The 22,940-nt window shown below is 38.4% G+C and overlaps 1 protein-coding gene across 6 annotated transcripts in view; it reads left to right on the top strand.

The window, feature by feature from the left end:
• LOC115217153 (poly [ADP-ribose] polymerase tankyrase) overlaps nucleotides 1-22,940 on the top strand; it is a 216,965-nt gene that overhangs the window by 151,795 nt on the left and 42,230 nt on the right. For all 6 annotated transcript variants that reach the window (XM_029786768.2, XM_029786769.2, XM_036507261.1 and 3 more), the window contains 10 exons: nucleotides 1,099-1,208; nucleotides 3,004-3,110; nucleotides 6,786-6,942; nucleotides 8,305-8,516; nucleotides 10,535-10,634; nucleotides 12,728-12,849; nucleotides 13,645-13,686; nucleotides 14,346-14,465; nucleotides 17,631-17,780; nucleotides 20,364-20,507. In XM_029786768.2, coding sequence (XP_029642628.1) covers nucleotides 1,099-1,208; nucleotides 3,004-3,110; nucleotides 6,786-6,942; nucleotides 8,305-8,516; nucleotides 10,535-10,634; nucleotides 12,728-12,849; nucleotides 13,645-13,686; nucleotides 14,346-14,465; nucleotides 17,631-17,780; nucleotides 20,364-20,507 — 1,264 coding nt within the window. The remainder of the gene's footprint in view (nucleotides 1-1,098; nucleotides 1,209-3,003; nucleotides 3,111-6,785; nucleotides 6,943-8,304; nucleotides 8,517-10,534; nucleotides 10,635-12,727; nucleotides 12,850-13,644; nucleotides 13,687-14,345; nucleotides 14,466-17,630; nucleotides 17,781-20,363; nucleotides 20,508-22,940) is intronic.

Raw genomic sequence — 22,940 nt, forward strand, 5'->3', positions numbered from 1 at the left:
AATAATTAAATCATGTATTTATTATAAACCCAGTTGCAGGTTTTTAATAAAATGATCAAAATCATTGGTGGGAGTGATACTAGCTTGTTAGAATTTCAGACACTGTGTATGTACAGTGCCTCAAATTCTTGCAAGTTTGCACCACTCCCACAGGATACATGTATATGTATATTTTTTGTCATTAATTACCCAATTGTTCAGTGTAATGAATGGGTTAAATGAAGTAATTCTAGTTTCCCGAGTGTCATCTAGAAAGAACGTTTGGATACTAGCTTTGGTTACATCGATACAGTAACCCCTATGTAGTTATTCAATCAGTTAGAAATAGTAACCAAATTTTCACATGTCATTTGAAGGAGACTTGGCTACTGTTGTAGCATTATAAAAAGGTCTCATTGGTTAATGTAATTCAGAGTACTTTATGTCTGGGACAGGAAGAAGTGGGCGGCCATGGTTGTAATATCTTTACTCATAGGTTTAGTCAGAATTGACCCAGAGTTAACCCTTTTGTTACCACATTTCTTTAGAGATGCTCTGTGTTTCTTTCAATCAGTTTTAAATATAACAAAGAATTTTAATAAAATAGCTTAGTTATCATTAAGCTAGTGTTAGGAACATAAATTGTGACTAAGGTTTGGTGGAAGATTTTAATTCAGAACTTTTGAAAACAAGACTACAGAGCCAGAGGTGGTTTCAGGTGGGTTGGTATCAAAAGGGTTAAACACCAACAACAACCAACAAATGCTTTCATTATATGTATTATAGTTTTTCTACATCAGTGTTTCTCAACTAGGGTCCATATGATCCTTAGGGGTCCATATAAGATTTCGTTGTTAAAATTTATGTGCAATTAACTGGTTATACTTCTACACTACACAAAATATTTTAACAATTTTTTTTAGACAACTCCTAATAATATTTAATTATAAAAACATAAATGGGATTTTTTAAAGATGGATTGGTTATGAGAATCCAGAAGAGTAGGAATCAAAAAGATCCACAGCTAAAATATGGTTGAGAACTACTCTCCTATGCTGTTAATTTAAATTCTTCTATCAGTCTACCTCATTTGATATCATCTCATCTTTTTTTCCTTAGGGGTGCCAATCCTTTGGAATTGGACAGTTCTGGTATGTGTGCCATTCATTATGCTGCTCAGGCTGGACGTGCCCATAATGTTGAAGTGCTGCTGAAAAAAGCAAAGAGCAGTAAGTTGAGACATACATGTTTATGCACATTCTCATATACACGCATACTTACACCTATTTATCTGTCAATGATAATGATGGTGTGTGTGTGTGTATGTGTTTGATTTTATCCAAAGTTGAGTCTTTTCTTAATCTTTATACAGAGTTTTTATTAACTACTGCAAAAAATGCTAATATTAATGTGATGTACAGAAGCTTAAGTGCAGAATAAATGCTCAAACTGTTCTATATATACATCATGAACTTTTCCCTTTTTCCTGTAAATTCAAAAGTATACAATTATATGTGTGTTGGTCACTGTCTGTCTGTCTGTCTGTTTCTCTCTTATACATGCATTTACATTCATACTCACCTTGCCCTCACTGTGTTGCAACTTCTTCAACTCTTGGCCGAAGCTGGTTTGTGAGTGGATTTTGTACACAGGAGCCGAAAGAAGCCTACGATATATATATGTGTGTGTATATATACATCATCATCATCATCGTTTAACGTCCGCTTTCCATGCTAGCATGGGTTGGACGGTTCAACTGGGGTCTGGGAAGCCCGAAGGCTGCGCCAGGCCCAGTCTGATCTGGCAGTGTTTCTACAGCTGGATGCCCTTCCTAACGCCAACCACTTCGTGAGTGTAGTGGGTACTTTTTATGTGCCACTGACACAGGTGCCAGACGAGGCTGGCGAACGGCCACACTCGGATGGTGTTTTTTACGTGCCACCAGCACGGGGATAAATTATGGGATAAATTATCCAGAGAGGTACTATAAGAGCTCTCAAGTATAGTCCAGGTTCCACCTTACTGCATTAAGTTGTAAGAACCACCAAGGATTGCTTGGGGTTAGCAGTCCCACTATAATTCTTCTGGTGGGTGCTTGCTTCACTGGATTATGAACATTTTCGGAAGTGTAAATGCAAAGCAGTTACAAAGAATGCGGAGACTGGTACACCTTCAAATTTTTCATTGTTAATTATACAGCATAATTAACTGTCAGAACTAAAAGAAACATTTGAAGATGTACGAGTTTCCATTTTGTTAGTAATTGTTTTGGTTATATATATAGGAAAGGAAAAGAAAGACCCCTTTCGGTTACGAATGACTGTAGGATTACACCTAGAAAGTTCCCCTTTTAGACACAAGTCCAGGCAAGGTTGTTTATGGAAGACCAGCTGTCGGCCATGCATACCAGCCCCCCTTCTCCATGCCACTGATGTCAAGGGAAGGGCAAAGACCGATACAGCTTGACATGTGGCAATCTATTTTTACAGATGTGTGAATTGGAGCAATGTGAAATAAAGTGTCTTGTTCAAGGACACAACACAGCCTGGTCTAGGAATTGAACTCACAACCTCCGAGTCATAAGCTCAATGCTCTAACCATTAAGCTATGCAACTCTTATGGTTATATATATATAGATAGGACTGCGGACTCGCGGTCGGAGGATTGCGTTTTCGGACCCCCAGACTGGGCGTTGTGTGTATTTATTGAGCAAAAACACCTAAAGCTCCTGGAGGCTCCAGCAGGGGGTGGTGGCGACTCCTGTTGTACTCTCTCACCTCATCTTTCTCTCACTCTTTCTTCCTGTTTCTTGAGTAACACTGCAATGGACTGGCACCCTGTCCAGCTGAGGGGAACACATATGCCATAGAAACTGGGAAACTGGGCCCATGAATCTGGCTAGGCTTGAAAGGGGCGCATAAAATAAAAAAAAAAAAAGGCAGTCACATTGTGTTCGTATAGTTATTGACTTGTTTAGTATGTGTTTTATTATGTTTTTAATCTTTTTCTCTCTGCTACTTCTAGATATTGACCTCGACACATTTTCACATAAATATGGACCTGGTGCATTGAATCGACCCAACCGATTTGGACAGTGTCCTTTCCATTTTGCCATCATGGAGGGCTATACAGTAAGTGGATGTTAATTATGTCATTGCATACATGCTAGGTTGTTGTTGCTGTTTTCATTGTTATTGTTCTATAACCCCAGGTCAGCTCCAGTCGAGCAAGTACATGGCATCCATGTAGTCTGCTAAAAGATCCATAGATCTGTTGTTCCAGATGTACTGTGCCTTTGCCTAGCTGTAGACCATACCACATACTATCCATTCCCTCTCTCTCTCTTTCGGAGAGGCACAAGCACCTACACGCACATATACACACACGGCAGTAACTTCTGCCTACCGAATTCAATCACAAAGCTTTGGTCGGCTCGGGGCTATAGTAGAAGACACCAGCCCAAAGTGACACGCAGTGGGACTGAACCTGAAACCATGTAGCTTGGAAGCAAGCTCACGTTTGGAATTTGACCCTATCATGCCATAGTGGGAATAACCTAATTGTAATCTCTACCAGATTCTCATTAACCCTGTAGCATTTGAACCGGCCATATCTGGCCCGCATATGCTACTTGTTTTGTGTTCCGATCAGCCAAATCCAACCTATCGTGCCTAATCCTCAATGCCATTATGTGCTGGTGGTACATAAAAAGCACCATCCGATCGTGACTGTTTGCCAGCCTCGTCTGGCATCTGTGCAGGTGGCACGTAAAAAGCACCCACTACACTCACGGAGTGGTTGGCGTTAGGAAGGGCATCCAGCTGTAGAAACATTGCCAGATCAGACTGGGCATGGTGCAGCCTTCTGGCTTCCCAGACCCCAGTTGAACTGTCCAACCCATGCTAGCATGGAAAACGGACATTAAACGATGATGATGATGCCATCATCAAAATTTCAAAGCTATGAGATAATTAAAAACAGTGTAAAAGAAAACACATTACATTTGACAGAATAATTTGAATGCTATAGGGTTAAAGCAGTAATAAACAGCACATTTAGAAAAAGAAGATAAAATACTAAAATGCAAAACGTTATATCCGCCATGTTGTAGCTCTGTAGTCAAGAGTGTTTATGACTTATTGCTAATGATATCCCTCATAGCTGTTGTTTACTTTCATTTTTAATTGTAAAAACAAACTCTTTTGCAATGAATCGACCGTGTGATGAACCCAGCATCATCATCATCTGGTAAACGACTAAGGCCTAGACTCGTTACAGTTGAAGAAATTATTGATGATAGTTATTCTTTAAATGAGGTGAGCTAGAATTTCAACAAGTTTACCCTTACACAGACAGCCATTCAGATAATCACGTTTGTGAACCTGACAAGGAAAGTAATGATTGAGGTGAACAAATACAGTGGTTGAGAGAAGAACTTATCACTGTTATTCTCTTGAATTATTTTGCGATTCTGTCTGTTAGTTTGCCTGCAGTCATTACTCTTGAGCTGTGTTTACAACTATTTATGTTTTTCTTGCTCAGAAGACCAGGTGTAGGATAAAATTAGACACAAAGGCTCAAGTCTGAGAAGGTTAAACCCTGCCAAGATCAGTTTCTCCTTACATCTTTTTGGGGCCAATAAAATGAAGTACCAGTGAAGTACTGGGTTTAATGGAATCAATTAAACCCTCTCCTCAGAATTGCTGGCATTTTGTTCCAAGGCCAAATTCCACTGAAGTCAACTTAGACTTTCATCTTTTTGAGGTCAATAAAATAAGTACCAGCTGAGCACTGGGGTTTATGTCATCAACTTGCCCAACCCCTAAAATTACTGGCCTTGTACCAAAATTTAACCCTTTTGATACCAACCCGCCTGAAACCACCTCTGGCTCTGTAGTACAAACGTCTTGGTTTCATAAGTTTTGAATTAAAATTTTCCACCAAACCTTAGTCACAATTTATGTTCCTAACACTATCTTAGTGATAACTAAGTTATTTTACTAACTTCTTTGTTATATTTAAAATTAATTAAAGGAAACAGAGCATCTCCGAATAAATACAGTAATGAAAGGGTTAAAACCATTATTTTTTATTAGTGAAAGAAGTTGAGTGGTGGACCAGATTGAAAAGGCTGAAGACAGACTTCTTTCCTCAGTAAATTTTTGAAGTTTCACTTGAAATGGAAGGTGAGGGTGGAGAATGAAATGCTTCCTTTCAGCAAATTTGTTGAAAGCTGGATGAAAGTGGCAAACATGGTCTGAGTGAAGGGCCCTACACTGAACATGTGCCTGTAGATTGAAAGTGAACATCAGAGAAAAGACATTTGCTCTAGTGGTCAGGGTAACTGTGGTTTTAAGGGGTTTCCACAAGTAACCCTTGAAAGCATCCCTTGTTTTGGGCAATTAATCATTGTTGAAATTTATTGTTATTCTTCAGTTTATGCGCTCTTTCATGTAATCCCACCTGATATCATCCTCTACTATCCTTAATCTTTTAGTAAACCTTTAGTGATTAATAAAGAAATCATAGTCATAAAGCGGTTCAAAGAAGGCTTTTATTCAAACTTTATATCTGCTCACTGTCTAATCTGTTAATCACTGCTGTCCAATGATTAAGGTGCATTCATCATCATCATCATCATCGTTCAACGTTCGTTCTCCATGCTAGCATGGGTTGGACGGTTCGACCGGGGATCTGGGAAGCCAGAAGGCTGCACCAGGCTCCGGTCTTATCTGGCCACGTTTCTACAGCTGGATGCCCTTCCTAACGCCAATCACTCCAAGAGTGTAGTGGGTGCTTTTTACGTGCCACCTGCACTGGTGCCAAGCGAGGCTGGCATCGGCCACGGTCGGATTGGTGCATTTTATGGAAGCCAGTCGAGGCGGCACTGGCTTCAGCTACGATTTGGATGGTGCTTTTTATGTGCCACCGACACGGAAGCCAGTTGAGGCGGCGCTGGCATCGGCCACAATTCGGATGGTGCATTTTATGGAAGCCAGTCGAGGCGGCACTGGCTTCGGCTACGATTCGGATGGTGCTTTTTACGTGCCACCGACACGGAAGCCAGTCGAGGCGGTGCTGGCATCGGCCACAATTCGGATAGTGCTTTTTACGTACCTCCAGTCCCAGGGCCCTGGCATCTGCCGGGTGCTAGTCATAGGATTGGTTAAAAAAAAGTATCCATCTATCAGTGTCATTTACCATTGTTGCATTTTTGTACTCAATAGAAAATAAGATATCTATATTTTATCTCTGAACGAGGTATAAACAGTAACTGCACAACAATGTGAGGTATACTTGCCATCTCAATATGGCTAAAGCCAGCTGGAGACGATGTTCTCCTAGGGCTACAAGCTACAGTAACACCCACCCTTAGTGGTTAGCCATATTGAGATGGCAAGTATACCTCACATATATTTTATCTATTATTTAACTATTGTAGAAAGGAATTAATGACAGGATATTATAATTCATAATATAATTCATAACTAAGGCGGCGAGCTGGCAGAAACGTTAGCACGCCGGGCGAAATGCTTAGCGGTATTTCGTCTGCGTTACGTTGTGAGTTCGAATTCCGCCGAGGTCGACTTTGCCTTTCATCCTTTCGGGGTCGATAAATTAAGTACCAGTTACGCACTGGGGTCGATGTAATCGACTTAATACCTATGTCTGTCCTTGTTTGTCCCCTCTGTGTTTAGCCCCTTGTGGGTAATAAAGAAATAGATATTATAATTCATAACACATATTATTACTATTACGAAGGTTAAACTGGTGTCTCAAACAAAGAAATTTGTTGTCTGTTGTAGGAAGTTGTGAAAGTGATGTTGAAATACCAAGTTGAAGTGAACAAACCCATGAGTGCATCGAAGGACAAAATGAGTCCTTTGATGATTGCTGCTTGCAAAGGACATTTGGATATAGCAAAGCTTTTGGTAGCGAACAAAGCTGATGTGGAACAAAAAGGTTAGTTGATGACTGTGTACCTATTAATCTAACATTTGAAGGTTTATTGATTCTATTTATTATTATTTTACTCTTTTATTTGTTTGTCATTTGACTGCGGCCATGCTAGAGCACCGCCTTTAGTCGAACAAATCGACCCCAGGACTTTGTAAGCTTAGTACTTATTCTATCGGTCACTTTTGCTGAACCACTAAGTTACAAGGATGTAAACACACCAGCATCGGTTATCAAGTGATTGGGGGGGGGGGGGGCGGACAAACATATACTTACACACACACACACACATATATATATATATATATATATATATATTATATATATATATATATATATGACGGGCTTTTTTCAGTTTCCGTCTACCAAATCCACTTAAAAGGCTTTGGTCGGGCGAGACTATAGTAGAAGATGCCCAAGGTACCACGCAGTGGAACTGAACCTGGAGCCATCTGGTTTGGTAAGCAAGCTACTTACCACACAGCTACTCCTATTAATTTTAACATTTCTAATGTCTGAATAGAACTCTATAGCTACAAAAAATATGTAAGTGCAAATCTTGTCTATGTATATGTGTTCCATGCTGGCAAGAGTTGGACAGATTGACAGCATCCAATGAGCCCAAGGACTGCATTGTGTTCCAGGGTCTACTTTGACTTGGTTTTTATGGCTTGATGCTCTTCCTAATGCCAACCACTTTACAGTGTATACTGGATGCTTCTTTTGTGCCACCAGCACTAGTAAGGTTGCCTTGTAACTTTCAAGGCTATGAAACTCCAAGAGGTAGACTTATGCTATGAATTGAGAAGTTAAAGTATAAGAGAAGGGTCCTGAGCAGTTCAAGTTTCCTCCTGTGAAGGAGCTGTGAGGTTTCTCAACCAGAACTGCTGAATTTTTGAGGACTTGATCTCAGACAATATTTAGTGTTTGCCAGATCATCATCATCATCATCATCGTTTAACGTCCGCTTTCCATGCTAGCATGGGTTGGACGATTCAACTGGGGTCTGGGAAGCCCGAAGGCTGCACCAGGCCCAGTCAGATCTGGCAGTGTTTCTACAGCTGGATGCCCTTCCTAACGCCAGCCACTCCGAGAGTGTAGTGGGTGCTTTTTACGTGCCACTGACACAGGTGCCAGACGAGGCTGGCGAACGGCCCCGCTCGGATGGTGTTTTTTATGTGCCACTGGCATGGAGGCCAGGCGAGGCTGGCAACGGCCACGATCGGATGGTGCTTTTTACATGCCGCTGGCAACGGCCACGATTGGATGGTGTTTGTTACATGCCACCGGCACGGAGGCCAGGTGATATTAATAAATATTCATTGTCATCTCATGTAACTATCATCCTCTTTACGTTTTCTTTTTCAGACAAAATGCGACGTACTGCATTGATTCATGCAGTGATGAATGGTAATACTCATGTGGTATCGTACCTTCTCTCTCTGGGTTCTGACCCTAACCACACTGACTCATCTGGCAACTCTGTCGTACACTATGCTGCTGCTTATGGATGGGTTTTCTGTTTAAAACTGCTTGTTGATTCTGGTGGTGCTAATCCAAATTTACCCAATGACTGGAAGGTTAGTATTTTGAATCTTAACAATAATTTAAATCCTTTTGTGACAATATTTCTTATACAGCCTATGTATTTTGTTCCATTTTGAAATTTATCAAAAGTTTAAACCCCTTAGCGTTCAGATTATTTGCTTAAATGTACTGTGTATTTGTTCACATTATTTTGAATTAATCATGAATTGAGTTGTAGCTTTGAGATCTTGATGATGTGACTTCATTTTTAGCATGTCCATTATAAGGTAGAAGCGTGAGGCCAGATCTGACCAGTTTGAACATAAAACAGGCAAAATAGTTTGGCCAGATATGATTAGATTAAATACTAAAGGGTTAATATACTAACTTATTTGTTGCTAAGTTAGTGTTTGGAACACAACTCATTCAAATGTTTTTACTTATCGTGCCGGTGGCACGTAAAAAGCACCAACCCGATTGTGGCCTTTACCACCCTCGCCTGGCACCTGTGCCGGTGGCATGTAAAAAGCACCAACCCAATTGTGGCCTTTACCACCCTCGCCTGGCACCTGTGCCAGTGGCATGTAAAAAGCACCCACTACACTCACGGAGTGGTTGGCATTAGGAAGGGCATCCAGCTGTAGAAACACTGCCAGATCAGACTGGAGCCTGGTACAGCCTTCTGGATTCCCAGTCCCCGGTTGAACCGTCCAACTCATTCTAGCATGGAAAACGGACGTTAAACAATGATGATGATGATGATGATGATGATGATTAACCCTTTTTGACACCAGCATGCCTGAAGCCACCACTAATTGTGTGAAACAAACTTCCTGTTTTGAAGTGGTTTAAATTAAAATCTATCATTAAAATTCCATGTTAATTTATGTTCCAAACACCAGCTTAATGATGACAGAATTATTTTACTAAATTCTTCTTAGTTTTCACAATTACTTGAAACAAACGACGTGTACACCAAAAGAAATATGGTATCAAAAGAGTAAAGTTACAATGGAACGTTCACATAAAATATGAACGCATTAACCCTTTCATTACTGTATTTATTTTGAAATGCTCTGTGTTTCTTTCAATTAATTTAAATATAACAAAGAATTTAGTAAAATAACATCGTTATCATTAAGCTAATGTTAGGAACATAAATTGTGACTAAGATTTGGTGGAAGATTTGAATTCAAAACTTATGAAAACAAAACATTTATACTAATGAGCCAGAGTCGGTTTCAGCCGGGTTGGTAACGAAAGGGTTAAAGCGGAAGTTTGTGTATCATAGAACCAGAGACAATGCCTGGGAGTTTGATAGCAAAGGGGATAGGCATTTATTATCAATCTGTTTCAGAGAACATTTAGATAACCTAAACCTGATAGCATCTAGTTTGATATGCTGTGGTTTTTGAGTTCAAATCTTGCGAGGATCATGCTTTACATCTGAATAGGGTTTGATAAATTAACATCAGTCAATGGACTATGATCTTGTTACTGGGGGGTTGTACAGTCACCTTCGTCTACCGTTACGTTCTGAGTTCAAATTCCGCCGAGGTCGACTTTGCCTTTCATCCTTTCGGGGTCGATAAATTAAGTACCAGTTATGCACTGGGGATTGATGTAATCGACTTAATCCGTTTCTCTGTCCTTGATTGTCCCCTCTGTATTTAGCCCCTTGTGGGTAGTAAAGAAATATATATTATTAAGTATTATCTTATTTTTCTCTAAGTGTTAATTAGGTGTTAGGGCAATATGCATGCTTTTTGTAGACCCTTCAACACTGATTAGATCAATAGGGTTGATGTTCAGTTTGAATATCTGCAAGGAAAGCATGAGTAGGTAGGGAATTCCAGAATGATGACACAGTTGGGGTAAGAAGGGTTGGTAAGAGATTTGTACAAAGACTGGAAAAGAAATGACATAGTAAAAATGATAAGAGGATGAGAAAAAGGTATGTCATTTGCACCTGAGCAGAGGTGATATGTAACTGGTTAGTTCAGAGGGGATGTACAATTGGTTATTCTGAATTTAGTCCAGAAACTAACTATTCCAATTTAATTTTTTGCAGGTGACACCCGTTTGTATTGCATTTTTGAAAGGCCACTATGGTTTGGTTGACTATCTTTTAAGTCAGCCTGGTTCAGACATCAACTTCAAAGATGAACGAGGTGAGTTTCTGTTAATTTGAGTGTGCCTGACAGGTGAGGCAAAGAATCTGCTAAATATTGTTTTGATGTTGTCATTGATGTTGTTTAACTCTTTAGCATTCAGATTACTCTATGAAATGTAATGCTTATTTATTCACGTTGTTTTGAATTAATCATGTGTTTGTAACCGTGTAGCTTTGGGATTTTGAAGATGTGATTGTTTATTTCTACAACAACATTATAGGGTAGGTGTGAGAGGCTGAATCTGGCCAGTTTTGAATGTATAACAGGTAAACTATTTGGGCTAGATATGATTGGTTTGAATGCTGAAGGGTTAAAGACAAGTCGACCCTAATTGAGCTGTGTTAATCTGTAATCCGGATTAACATTATCTAATGTGTTCATTTGTAAAGATAGCAGGGTTTGAATTGAAAGAAGTTTGGTTGCTGCTTCTAGTAGGCTAAGTGACCACGAAGGAGCTTCCTTGTGTGGGTAAAATTCTTTTGATGGTTAATATCTCTCTCTTACAAAATTATATATTAATATACATAATTAACTATAAATCGAAATCAAATTCGATGACAGCACCGCATGATTGGCATCCATGCTTGTGAAGCATTAAGAGCACCATCCGAGTGTGATTGTTCCCAGGGCAGCTGACTGGCTCCCATGCCAGTGACACGTAAAAAAGCACCATTTGAGTGTGATCGTTACTAGCATCACCTTACTGGCACGTAAAAAACAACATTCCAGTGAGGTCGTTGCCAGTGCCGCTGGATTGGCTCCTGTGCAGGTGGCACATAAGAAACACCATTTGAGTGTAGCCATTGCTAGTACTGCCTGACTGGCCCATGTGCCGGTGGCATGTAAAAGCACCCACTACACTCTCGGAGTGGTTGGCATTAGGAAGGGCATGCAGCTGTAGAAACTCTGCCAAATTAGATTGGAGCCTGGTGTAGCCATCTCCATCTGGCTTATGAATTCCAGTCAAACCGTCCAACCCATGCCAGCATGGAAAGAGGACGTTAAATGATGATGATGATGATGAATTAACTATAAATATATATAAACTTCAGTGAAAGGAGTCTGATGGCTGAGTGAGAAGATTAACTGGATTAACCAAAATTATTGCTAGAAATATTTCAGCAATAAAGCCAAAGCCATAGTCTTCAGCAATACAACAGCATTAAGTATAAATAACAGTTTATATAGTATACTGTCTTTATATTTTTGGCATAAAAGATCTAGCATAATTTTTGTTTAGGTATTGGTTTCTTTTGATTAGTTACAACATTATTTTTCTGTTAGGGATGTACTACAGCCAGTCAGGTAAATTTGGGGTATATCATTTATTACTTGTTGGAAACTATTATTATTAATATTTTTCATTTGCTGAAGACTGGGCCTTTATATTAGTTTGCATCATATTGTTGATGATAGCATATGTTACTTTACCTGTAGTGATTTTTCCTAAATAAATTTTCAGAATTGTTGTTTAACCACTTAACTATAACTGAGCAGACCTATGACCAAAGGCATTCCAACCATGACCATTCCAGCTTTTTAAGGTTATCTAAGACTACACTATCCAATGTGACTTTTATTTATTAAGAGAGTAAAGTGCAACTTAGGTTTGTCATGACCCTTAGGACTTACAAACCCAGAGATTAACCTGGTTTCCTTGGCATATAAGGGACTGAAATTGCAACACTCCCCACTGAATGGGATTCTGGCCTGTTACAGGGTTAACTTCGCTACCATTACTGTAGTTCATTTCCAGCTGAGTGGACTGGAACTGTGAAATAGTGTCTTGTTCAAGAACACAATGTACTGCCAAGTCCAGGAATCAAAACCATAATCTTATGATTGTTAGTGGAAATCCTTAACCACTAGACTACATGCCTTCACACAGTATGGTTTGATTTGAGAAAAATTTGACTGCTATTTCTAGCTCATCGAGCCACTAAATAGAGGCTCCTTTGATAGTGTTTTTACCTTGTAGAGTAAGGAAAAAAAACAAAAAAAGTATGTTTGTTTTTACTTTTATTGATGTGTGAAAGGTGTTAGTAATTTGTTATTTAATGTTGAAGTACTATGTATATTTTATTTTCCAGGGAGAACATTAGTGAGCTTAGCAGCAGAAAGCAAACTTGTTCCAGAAATTATTAAAGAAATGAAGTACTTGGTCGAAAAGAAAGCTGACTGTAGCTTAGCGGATTTGGAAGGTTATAATCCGGTATGTTCATAGGATCTTTATATTTGCTATTATAATAAAGTGGTGTTATTGTATGAGGCTGAGACATGACAAACACCAGTTAAGTCAAATAAGCAAATACAATCACTTATCAACAGATGCTTGCGTAGTATACTTAAAATTAGATGGCCCGAACACATAAGCAATATGGAGCTATGGCAAAGAACAAGTCAAGTTTCGATTAGGGAGCTTCGATTAGGGAGTTTCGATTTAAGAAAAAGTGGAAGTGGATTGGTAGCACAATTAGAAAAGACACACCAAATGTAGCGGAAAGTGCTTTACAGTGGAATCCAGATGGATATAGAAAGAGAGGTAGGCCTAAGAACTCGTGGCGTAGATCAACACAAAAGAAACTAGAGAAAGAGGGACATTCATGGCGGAGTATAAGTACAGAAGCAAAAAAATTATGCGACATGGAATTCAATTATAAGTGGCCTATACTCCGCGTTGGAGGGTTAAAGGCATAAAAAAAAAATGTATACTTATGGCGAGTCAGCATTGCTTGATATAAAATAAAATTTCTTCACTGATTGTCTTGAGGCCAGTGGGCGAATTGAAGTGGCATCTTATACAGTGGTTACAGTGGATATTTATCTCTCATTATTTGCTTAATGCCTTTGGAATTAGAGTTGTTACCATATTTACCTTTTAACTTGTCTTTGGACCTACTGGAAATGTGTAAAATTTGCAATTTTCTCCATGCTTTTTATGTATGTGCCCAAAAAAAAAAAAAATTAATTTGCTTTAAAGATCTTTATTTCTTCTATCTTATTTTAGCTTCATCATCTTGCAATTAACAGCAGCGCCAGATCAGGACAGGTAAATAAACTCATTTGCTCTTTTGCATTTTTTTTTTTGTTTTTGTTTTGTTTAAGAAAGTACTTTTATCCTTTTAACAGTTTTTTGTATCACTGCTATCATTCCCTATAATCCTCAGCAGACACATCCAATAAAAATTTACAAAAAAAAAGAGAAAAAAAACTTGCCATCTTTATCCAGTCGGTTTACTTGACTGAATATTGAATCCTAGTTTGCTATCTTAGAAAGTATTGAACTTAAGAATCTTTAACCCTTTAGCATTCAGATTATTCTGCCAAATGTAATGATTTATTCTCATTCTTTTGAATTAATCAGGTATTATCTCAATGATGTGACTGTTTAGTTTTAAAATGACATTGTAGGGTAGGTGTGAGAGGCCAGATTTGGTAAATTGAAACATAAAATAAGTAGAAATATTTACGATAGGATATGGCCATATTAAATGCTAAAGGGTTAAGATTTAATCAAGAATTGCTGTACAAAATTTTAAAATATCCCAGAAGCCACCACATGGCACAGCCAAAGAGCTGAACCCTGTAAGAGAATATTGTTATTCATATAACTGTTATCCATATCCTTTTAAAATATTAAATTTCCTCATAAACATATTTTCTCGATGAACAAAAATGAATTAAAAATTCTTCCTGTCTTTTCTCCAGGATGCTAAAGAATGCATGGCCGTTAGTGTTGAAGTTGCTGAGTATCTCATCGACAACAACTGTGATCCAGCAGCACGCTCAGTTGACGGCATTACACCTCTCATGCTTGCTATAGAAAAGGTATGTATTGTTACTCCATGACAGTTGAGTCTGAGTTTAAAAGATTGAATCTTTTCCTTTTGAACGGCACTTTGTAACATAATTTCTAGGTAACTAAAAAAATTTTAACATCGTATACTGGTAGAATGTGTTTATAAAAGATCATTTTCTCTTGGCTTTATTGAGAAAATAGCTTGTAAGATATTTTGTCTGAAATTTCGAGCATTTCGGCAATTTTAACCAATCAATTACCTCCATTGACCAACCTCCATTAGGGTTAGGGGTGGGGGAAGGGTATCTTTTTTCTTCACAAATGTAAATAAACCCAATCTGTTTCTTAAAGGAGGGACATATTCATACAGCACAGAATGTTATTTATGTCAATGGAGGTAATTGATTGGTTAAAATTGCCAAAATGCGAGAAATTTTAGACGAAATATGTTACAACCTATAGAATTGTCTCAATAAAGCCAAGAGAAAATGATGTTTTATAAACACATTCTACCAACATACGAAGTTTAAAACTTTTTAGTTACCTAGAAATTATGTTACAAAGTGCCGTTCAAAAGGAAAAGATCCAAAAGATTTACCCAGTCTAGTTGTATGTCTTCGTTGTTCTCAGTTAAAATTTCACTGTAATTAATTTTGCCTTTATATCCTTCTGGGAATTGACAATATGATGATGATCATGGGACAATATAATTTTTTACAACAACACCAAATAAAGTTGGTGCCGGAGCAAAAACTGTACAGGATTGGCGTAAATGTTCTGCAGTTGTAAATTTCCTTGTTCTGTATTTTAAGTTTTAATCCTACTCGGAGTCAGCTTTGACTTTATATCTTCCACAGGCGAAGTGGCTGATGCCTGTGGTAAGTGAAAAGCTCTTTTCAAGTGTTGGGCCTCATGGAAGCTATGACGAATGACTGAGATCTTTGGCCACTATGTTGTGCTTGAGAAGAAGACCCATCAAGCCAAGTAAAATTGCAGTCGTAGCAGATGCTGGTGTCATGCAAATGGCACCCCACACTGGTGGCATGTAAAAGTATCCATTGCACTCAGAGTGGTTGGTGTTAGGAAGGGCATCCAGCCATAGAAACCATGTCAAATCAGACTGGAACCTGGTGCAGCTTTCCAGTTTGTCAGCCCTGGTCAAACCGTCCAATTCATGCCAGCATGGACATTGGATGTTAAATGATGATGATGATGATGATGGTGATTTGATCCAATAAGTTCTGAACTCAATTAAGTTGACTACTTACTCCTTCTCTATAAACTTACAGCTTTGTTTGACAAAACCTAGGAATTGTCACTGGTAAACTAAATGGCAGGTTCTGTCTTGTTTAGGTTTTAGAAATATTTTATGAGCTTCAACTGTGACAGGTGTCAAGTCAGATTATCAAAAGATTTCTTATGTAGTTCTTATTGTTCAGACTCAGTTCAGATCTGATCATACAGACATCTGTCCAAAAGCATTTCAACTGAAATTATTCCATCCTTTTATGGGCACACCAGACTGGACCCTAGACCATATTTATTATTCATGGTCTTGATCTTTTAGATGCATGGTTTGATTTTTTAGGTAGATTTGGCTTAATATTTCTAGTAGATCAAGTGGCTATGTAGAGGTTCCCCTCACTGGCTCATTTCTTACATAGTAGTTACAGAATGTTGCATTCAGAGAACACTATTGTGAGATGTCAAAACATAGAGACCCAAATACACAAAAACAGACATGCATGTGTGTGGCAGACCTCTTTCAGTTTCTGTTTACCAAATCCATTCAGAAGGCTTTAGTCTGCCTGTGGCTTTAGGAGAAGATACCTGCCCACAATTCTGCACAATGAGACCTGACCCAAAACCATGTAGTTGAGAAGCAAATTTCTTAATCTTACAGCCATACCTCACTTGCACTCTCAAGGAGTTTCCTGTTACATTTACAAGGATCTTTTCGGTTTGACCGGCAGTTTTTTTCTGGCGGTGTCATATGAAATTGTTGCCCATAATTATGACCCTAGTATCGATCTATTGCATTTCAATCTGTTTTAGGGTTAGGGTTAATTAGGGTTAGTTAGGGTTAGGGGTGGGGGGAAGGGTATCTTTTTTTCTTCAGAAATGCAAATAAACCCAATCTGTTTCTTAAACGAGGGACATATTCATACGGCACAGAATGTTTTCACCTCAATAGACGTCATTGGTTGGTTGAAATTGCAGAAATTGAAGAAAAAAAAAAACAACAAATATCTTACAAACTATAGAATTTTCTCAATAAAGCCAAGAGAAAAAGATGTTTTATAAACACATTCTACCAGTATACGAAGTTTTAAAATGTTTAGTTGCTCTTTTACTTGTTTCAGTCATTTGACTGCGGCCATGCTGGAGCACCGCCTTTAATCGAGCAACTCGAACCTGGGACTTATTCTTTTGTAAGCCCAGTACTTATTCTATCGGCCTCTTTTGCCGAACCGCTAAGTAATGGGGACATAAACACACCAGCATCGGTTGTCAAGCAATGCTAGGGGGACAGACACACAAACACACACATGCATATATATATATATTATATATATATATATATATACACACATATATACGACGGGCTTCTTTCAGTTTCCGTCTACCAAATCCACTCACAAGGCTTTGGTCGGCTCGAGGCTATAGTAGAAGACATTTGCCCAAGGTGCCACGCAGTGGGACTGAACCCGGAACCATGTGGTTGGTAAACAAGCTACTTGCCACACAGCCACTCCTGCCCCTATGTTACGTAGAAATTATTTTAAAAAACTGCCAGTCAAACTGAAAAGATCCCATTTACAATGCTTGAAAAGTTTTTAAATGATCAACTTGTTAGTAGAGATCTTATCTCATAGTTCTACATTTGTTACACCGTTGCTGCATGTGTTATATTAGTATCCATAAACAATGAAGCACAAACGAGCTGAGATAATAAAATAGATATCAGAGGAATTAGCTGTGGTGTTCAATTCAGCTGTTTCATAAAGTAGAGAACAATAAAATTGTGTAGTAGACCATACCAGGGTTGTTGCAATAGAATGAAATTATATTCAAGGTGGTGCTTCTATGTAGCAGCATTCCAATGCTGAAGGCAATAAAAGATTATGTGTGTTTGGGAATGGTCATTTTTATTGATTACTTTTTTTTTTTTTTTTTTTTTTTTTCATTCTCAGAACAACATTCTCCTGGCAAAGAAATTACTTCAAAAGAAAGGCAAAATCACTTTAGACAAAAATAAGTTTGGTAAGAATATTCTACACATGATGGCAGAATTGTGCAGTCAATCTGATATGATATCACTGCTGAAAGAGGTTATTGAGCTGGTAAGTTTTGAAACCTCAGTAGTTTTTTTTTATTTTTTATATATATATATATTTTTTTTATCCTCCTGCTTCATTTACATCTTCTCATTGCTAAGTCTTAACCCTCCTACTGTGGAAATCAACATATATCCACTCAAAATGTAGAAAGCAGTTTTATAATACCAATCTAACTTTTGTTGAGGAATGTCATGTTTGAAATTCTGTTTTGCTGAGACATTTCAAGTCTATAGAAGCCATGTCACTTGCAGAAAATACCATTTCTATTTTTTGATTGATATTTAACCCTTTAGTGTTCGTATTATTCTGCCAAAATTAATGCTTTTACATCCACATTGTTTTGAATTAATCATGCATTATCTTGTAGCTATGAAAGTTTGATGAGGTAGCTGTTAATTTTTAAGATGATATTGTAGGGTTGGTGTGAGAGCCCAGATCTGGCCAGTTTGAATATAAAACAGGCAGAATACTTTTGGCCGGATATAGCTGGTTTAAATGCTAAAGGGTTAACATCATTGCTGGAATAACCAAATAACCATGAAACTTAATTTTGCAGCTAAAGGATTAAATACTGTAAAAGGCATGCATGCGCACATACACACGAGTATTGTCCAAATCTCCAACCAATCACATACAGATAGCTGGCATTCAATTGGCGTATCAAGTTTCGGGCATTTTGATTGGGTTTTGGATAGAAAATTCACCAAAAATCACTTCTATTGATTTTTTTAATGGCTTTGCGGGGTGACTCGGGAAATGTAAAGATGTGCACAACCACCCTTGGATAGGTTTTAAATGACCATAGAAAGTGCGAGCCCTCTAACTGAAAAATTGTGTATTTGTATAGAGGACACACACACAGACATTTTGCCGTTTATATATATAGAGAGATAAGAATATTGCATAAACAATCCAAATGCTTCTAGGTTTGTGATAAACTAGTAAATACTTTCTTAAATAGTTTGCTGGGTTTCATATAATTGTTTGCAGTTTAAATGCCGACTATGTATTTAGTGAGATATTTGGTTTTTGGTTTCAGTTATTAAAACATTTTGGATAATATTGTGTCAAAAGTTTTCCTCTCAAAAAATATAATGAATTAGGAGTGTATAGCTGTTTGTTGGTAGACTCGTCACAGAATCAGACCAAATACATTCTGGCATTTTGTTATAGCTTTTATTTAGAGCAACTAGCTGGTGGAATTGTTAGCATGCTGCACAAAAATGCTTGGCATCAGTCGTCTGTCTTTTACATTCTGAGTTCAAATTCCACCGAGGTCGACTCTGCTTTTCATCCTTTCAGAGTCAATGAAATAAAGTACTAGTTAGGTGCTAGGGTTGGTGTAATAAACTTATCACCCTCAGGTGAACTTGGTTTTCTGCCAAAATATAAAACCAATATAATGAACTAGGAGTGAAAAACACTTCAGACACAACCCTTCATATCTGGAGAATATTTTTTAGCTTTTTGTTTTTTGTTTTATTTTGAATCTCTCCAGCTCTGTAGAAGCTACTTTTCATAGGATATTTAATACCTATGTGTTAACCATTTTGATGTCAACCCACTCAAGATAGCTTCTTCTTCTATGATACATACTTCATGTTTAATGTGATCTAAATTAAAACCTTTCAAAATTTCATGTTAATTTATATTCCAAACACCAGGTTAATGATGATGAGGTTACATTACTAAATTCTTTATCATTTTTAAAAGAAATTGTAGCAAAGGGGTTAAATACTTATGTTTTATACACAAATACAGTGTGTTTGGGTAAATACACAGAAATTACAAGAAAGCTTCAGGTGATAGGCTTAATCCCTCATCAGGTTTAACCCTTTAGCATTTAAACCAACCTTGTCCAATCCAAATATCCTACCTGTTTTATGTTCAAACTGGTCATTCTAAGAATACAAAATCTCATCATCAAAATCTCAAACTACAAGGTAATGTGTGAGTAATCTAAAATAATGTGAATAAAAAAGCATCACATACAACAGAGTAAAGTGGAGGCACATGGCCTAGTGGTTAGAGCAGCGGACTCGCGGTCAAGGGATCGCGGGTTTGAATCTCAGAAGGTAATGGCGAACTTCTGCTGACTCTTTCGCCACAACTTTCTCTCAATCTTTCCTCCTGCATCTTGCAGCTCACCTGCGATGGATTGGCGTTCTGTCCAGGTGGGGAACCTATACACCAAGGAAACCTTACTTTTACCGTTCTCAAGGCCATTCAGAAAGACACTGTCCTTTCCACACCATTTTTAGAGGCCATGCAAAGAGGTTATGTGCACACTGACTTACCTCTTGTCTAAGCTATAAAATAAAATAAATAGGTGTGACCAGAGCTTAGTGTAGAATTGAACTTACATCTCTTTTGCTGCCTTCAAAACAATATGTTTAAAAACAAATATTATTTAATCCAAGTTTATCTAAAGTCAACAGCCATTTGATATTTAATCAGATAAGAAAAATACATCAGTTCTTTTAGATCTTTCTGTGTTGCCAAGAGATCTTGCTGAAAATTTGGTAATTGTTGAGATGAAAATATTTTTATTGTTCGTTTATTGTTATTTTATGTTTATCATTATAGAACAAGACATCAGGAGAAACAGACATGGAGGTTGACGGTACAAATGTTTCGTCTGATAGTACTCTCAAGCAGCTTGCAAAAATGGTGGATCATGATGGATATACTCCGTTGTTGAAAGCATGTCAAGTATACAAGAACCTGCAGGTATGTGTAAAATGTGTGTGTGTGTTGCATTGTAGGCTGCAAGCTTTGTCAAATGGACGAGAAGCTTGCTTTGTTATCATAAGTTACCTGGCTTGTTGCTATTGTGTGGCACGTAGAGCAAATGTTTTCCTGTATAGCTTTGGGTTGAGCCTTAATTTGTTGGTGAAATTGTGTAGTTGAAAATTGTGTGGAGGCCTGTCAGATGATCTGTACCTTGTCATTTAAAGAGCCAGTCTTGTCACACTCATTCTGCTGGAAGAAGATTTACGTTAAGGATACATGTGTTTGAGCTATAAAAACTAAAAACGAAAGAGTTGAAATATCTGTGTATTGAACAACTGGATACCTCAGTTGTTGGGTGTGGAGGCGCAATGGCCCAGTGGTTAGGGCAGCGGACTCGCGGTCATAGGATCGCGGTTTCGATTCCCAGACCGGGCGTTGTGAGTGTTTATTGAGCAAAAACACCTAAAGCTCCACGATGCTCCGGCAGGGATGGTGGTGATCCCTGCTGTACTCTTTCACCACAACTTTCTCTCACTCTTACTTCCTGTTTCTGTTGTGCCTGTATTTCAAAGGGCCGGCCTTGTCACTCTCTGAGTCACGCTGAATATCCCCGAGAACTGCGTTAAGGGTACACGTGTCTGTGGAGTGCTCAGCCACTTACACGTTAATTTCACGAGCAGGCTGTTCCATTGATCGGATCAACCGGAACCCTCGTCGTCGTAACCGACGAAGTGCTTCCATCCACCTCAGTTGTTGAAATGTGTGTGGAAATCCTGCCATTATATCTACTGTAAATACATATAAAAGATATGTGTTCTGTGTTGGCGTTAGGAAGGGCACCCAGCTGTAGAAACCATGCAGAAGTAGATGGTAGCTCATTGCAGACCTCACTTTTTTCCTTTGTGCATGTGAACTCATTAGATGCTTGACACGCTAATGTAATTCAACATGAACTTACAATGAGGTGGGCTGTTTTATGTACTTTATGACCACCCTTAAAATGGAGAACCAAAATGAACATTATCAACACATTATGCTTTTTTTTTTAATTTTAAAAAAGCAAGAAAGCAGCAGGAAGATATCTGCTTTGTATGGAGAGAATACTGTCATAGAATGTATGTGCTAGGAGTGGTTTACATGATTTTGTTTCTGAAATTTTTCTGTTCAAGATACACCTAACTCTAGCTGGCCAACTGAGATTAACAGCTACAAAATGGAGTTAGTCGAGATCAGCTCCTTTTATATAACTAGGATGATCGCAGATATTCTCCAAATATCTAAATTGAATGTTGAAAACCATCTGCATCAACCTGGCTAATGTATTGAGTCCCACATCAATTGAATAAGGAAAACATGGCCCAGTGAATGTCCATCTGCTATAAGTTGCAGATGCATGAAGAAAACGATCCTTTTTTGAAAAGTATGGAAACAGGAGACAAAAAGTGGGTCGTGGGTCATCTATAACAATATGAAACACAAATGATCATGGGGAAAGTGTGACAAACCATTTCAGGCAACATCCAAAACAGGACTTCAGAAAGCTGACCAGAAGAGAATTAATGCATTCGAGCTTTGGTGTCGGAGAAGACTTTTATGGATTCCATGGACAGCGAGGCTCACCAATGGAGAAGTTCTTAAGCAAATCAGGCCGAAAATGTTGCTAGAAGCTAGGATTTACCAAGCATAGATTGGCATATTTCAGTCATATTATGCGGAGAAAATCCCTGGAGAAGGACATCATGCTCGGAATGGTCAGTGGCAAGAGAGGAAGAGACCGACCAAGAACCCGCTGGCTTGACACCATCAAGAGTGATACCGGAATGGACATAGCCAATCTGAAAGAAGCGGCCCAGGATAGAACTGACTGGAGGACACTGATCCAACGAGTAACCGAGAGTCGACTTCGACTGAGCGGATAGATAGATAGATAGGAAGGGTGTTGCCTTTAATGAGCTTCCTTTGAACAGAACCATCTATTTGGATGGATGTGTATTGTGACAAACTAGAAAAATTAAATGCAGCTTTCCTACAGAAGTGTCCAACACTTGAAACTCATAAGAACATTGGCCATTGATCACAAGAATGCTAGATTGCACACATCATTGCAGAAATGGAAGAAGTTACTGGGGCATGGTAAAGATGTTTTTCCTCACCCTGTAAAATTAACCCGATAGGTAGTTTAGCTGATTAGACAACTCAAATTCTCGTTGACAAGCTGACAGAGGATCCTATCCTTCAACTTTTGTACCACTGTTTATGTCATGCCAGGAAATCAAAAAGTTTGAGGCAATGCAGTGTGTGTATGTATGTGTGTGTGAGTTAATGTACATAGCTAGCATTGTCCAGTAAAATAAAGTATCTCGTGACTGAAGTTGATTCAGCATGCAGGCGTGTGCATACACACGCACACACACACACACGCACACGCAC

The sequence above is a fragment of the Octopus sinensis genome, linkage group LG11 (genome assembly GCF_006345805.1).
Source record: "Octopus sinensis linkage group LG11, ASM634580v1, whole genome shotgun sequence".
NCBI classification, from domain to species: Eukaryota; Metazoa; Mollusca; class Cephalopoda; order Octopoda; family Octopodidae; genus Octopus; species Octopus sinensis.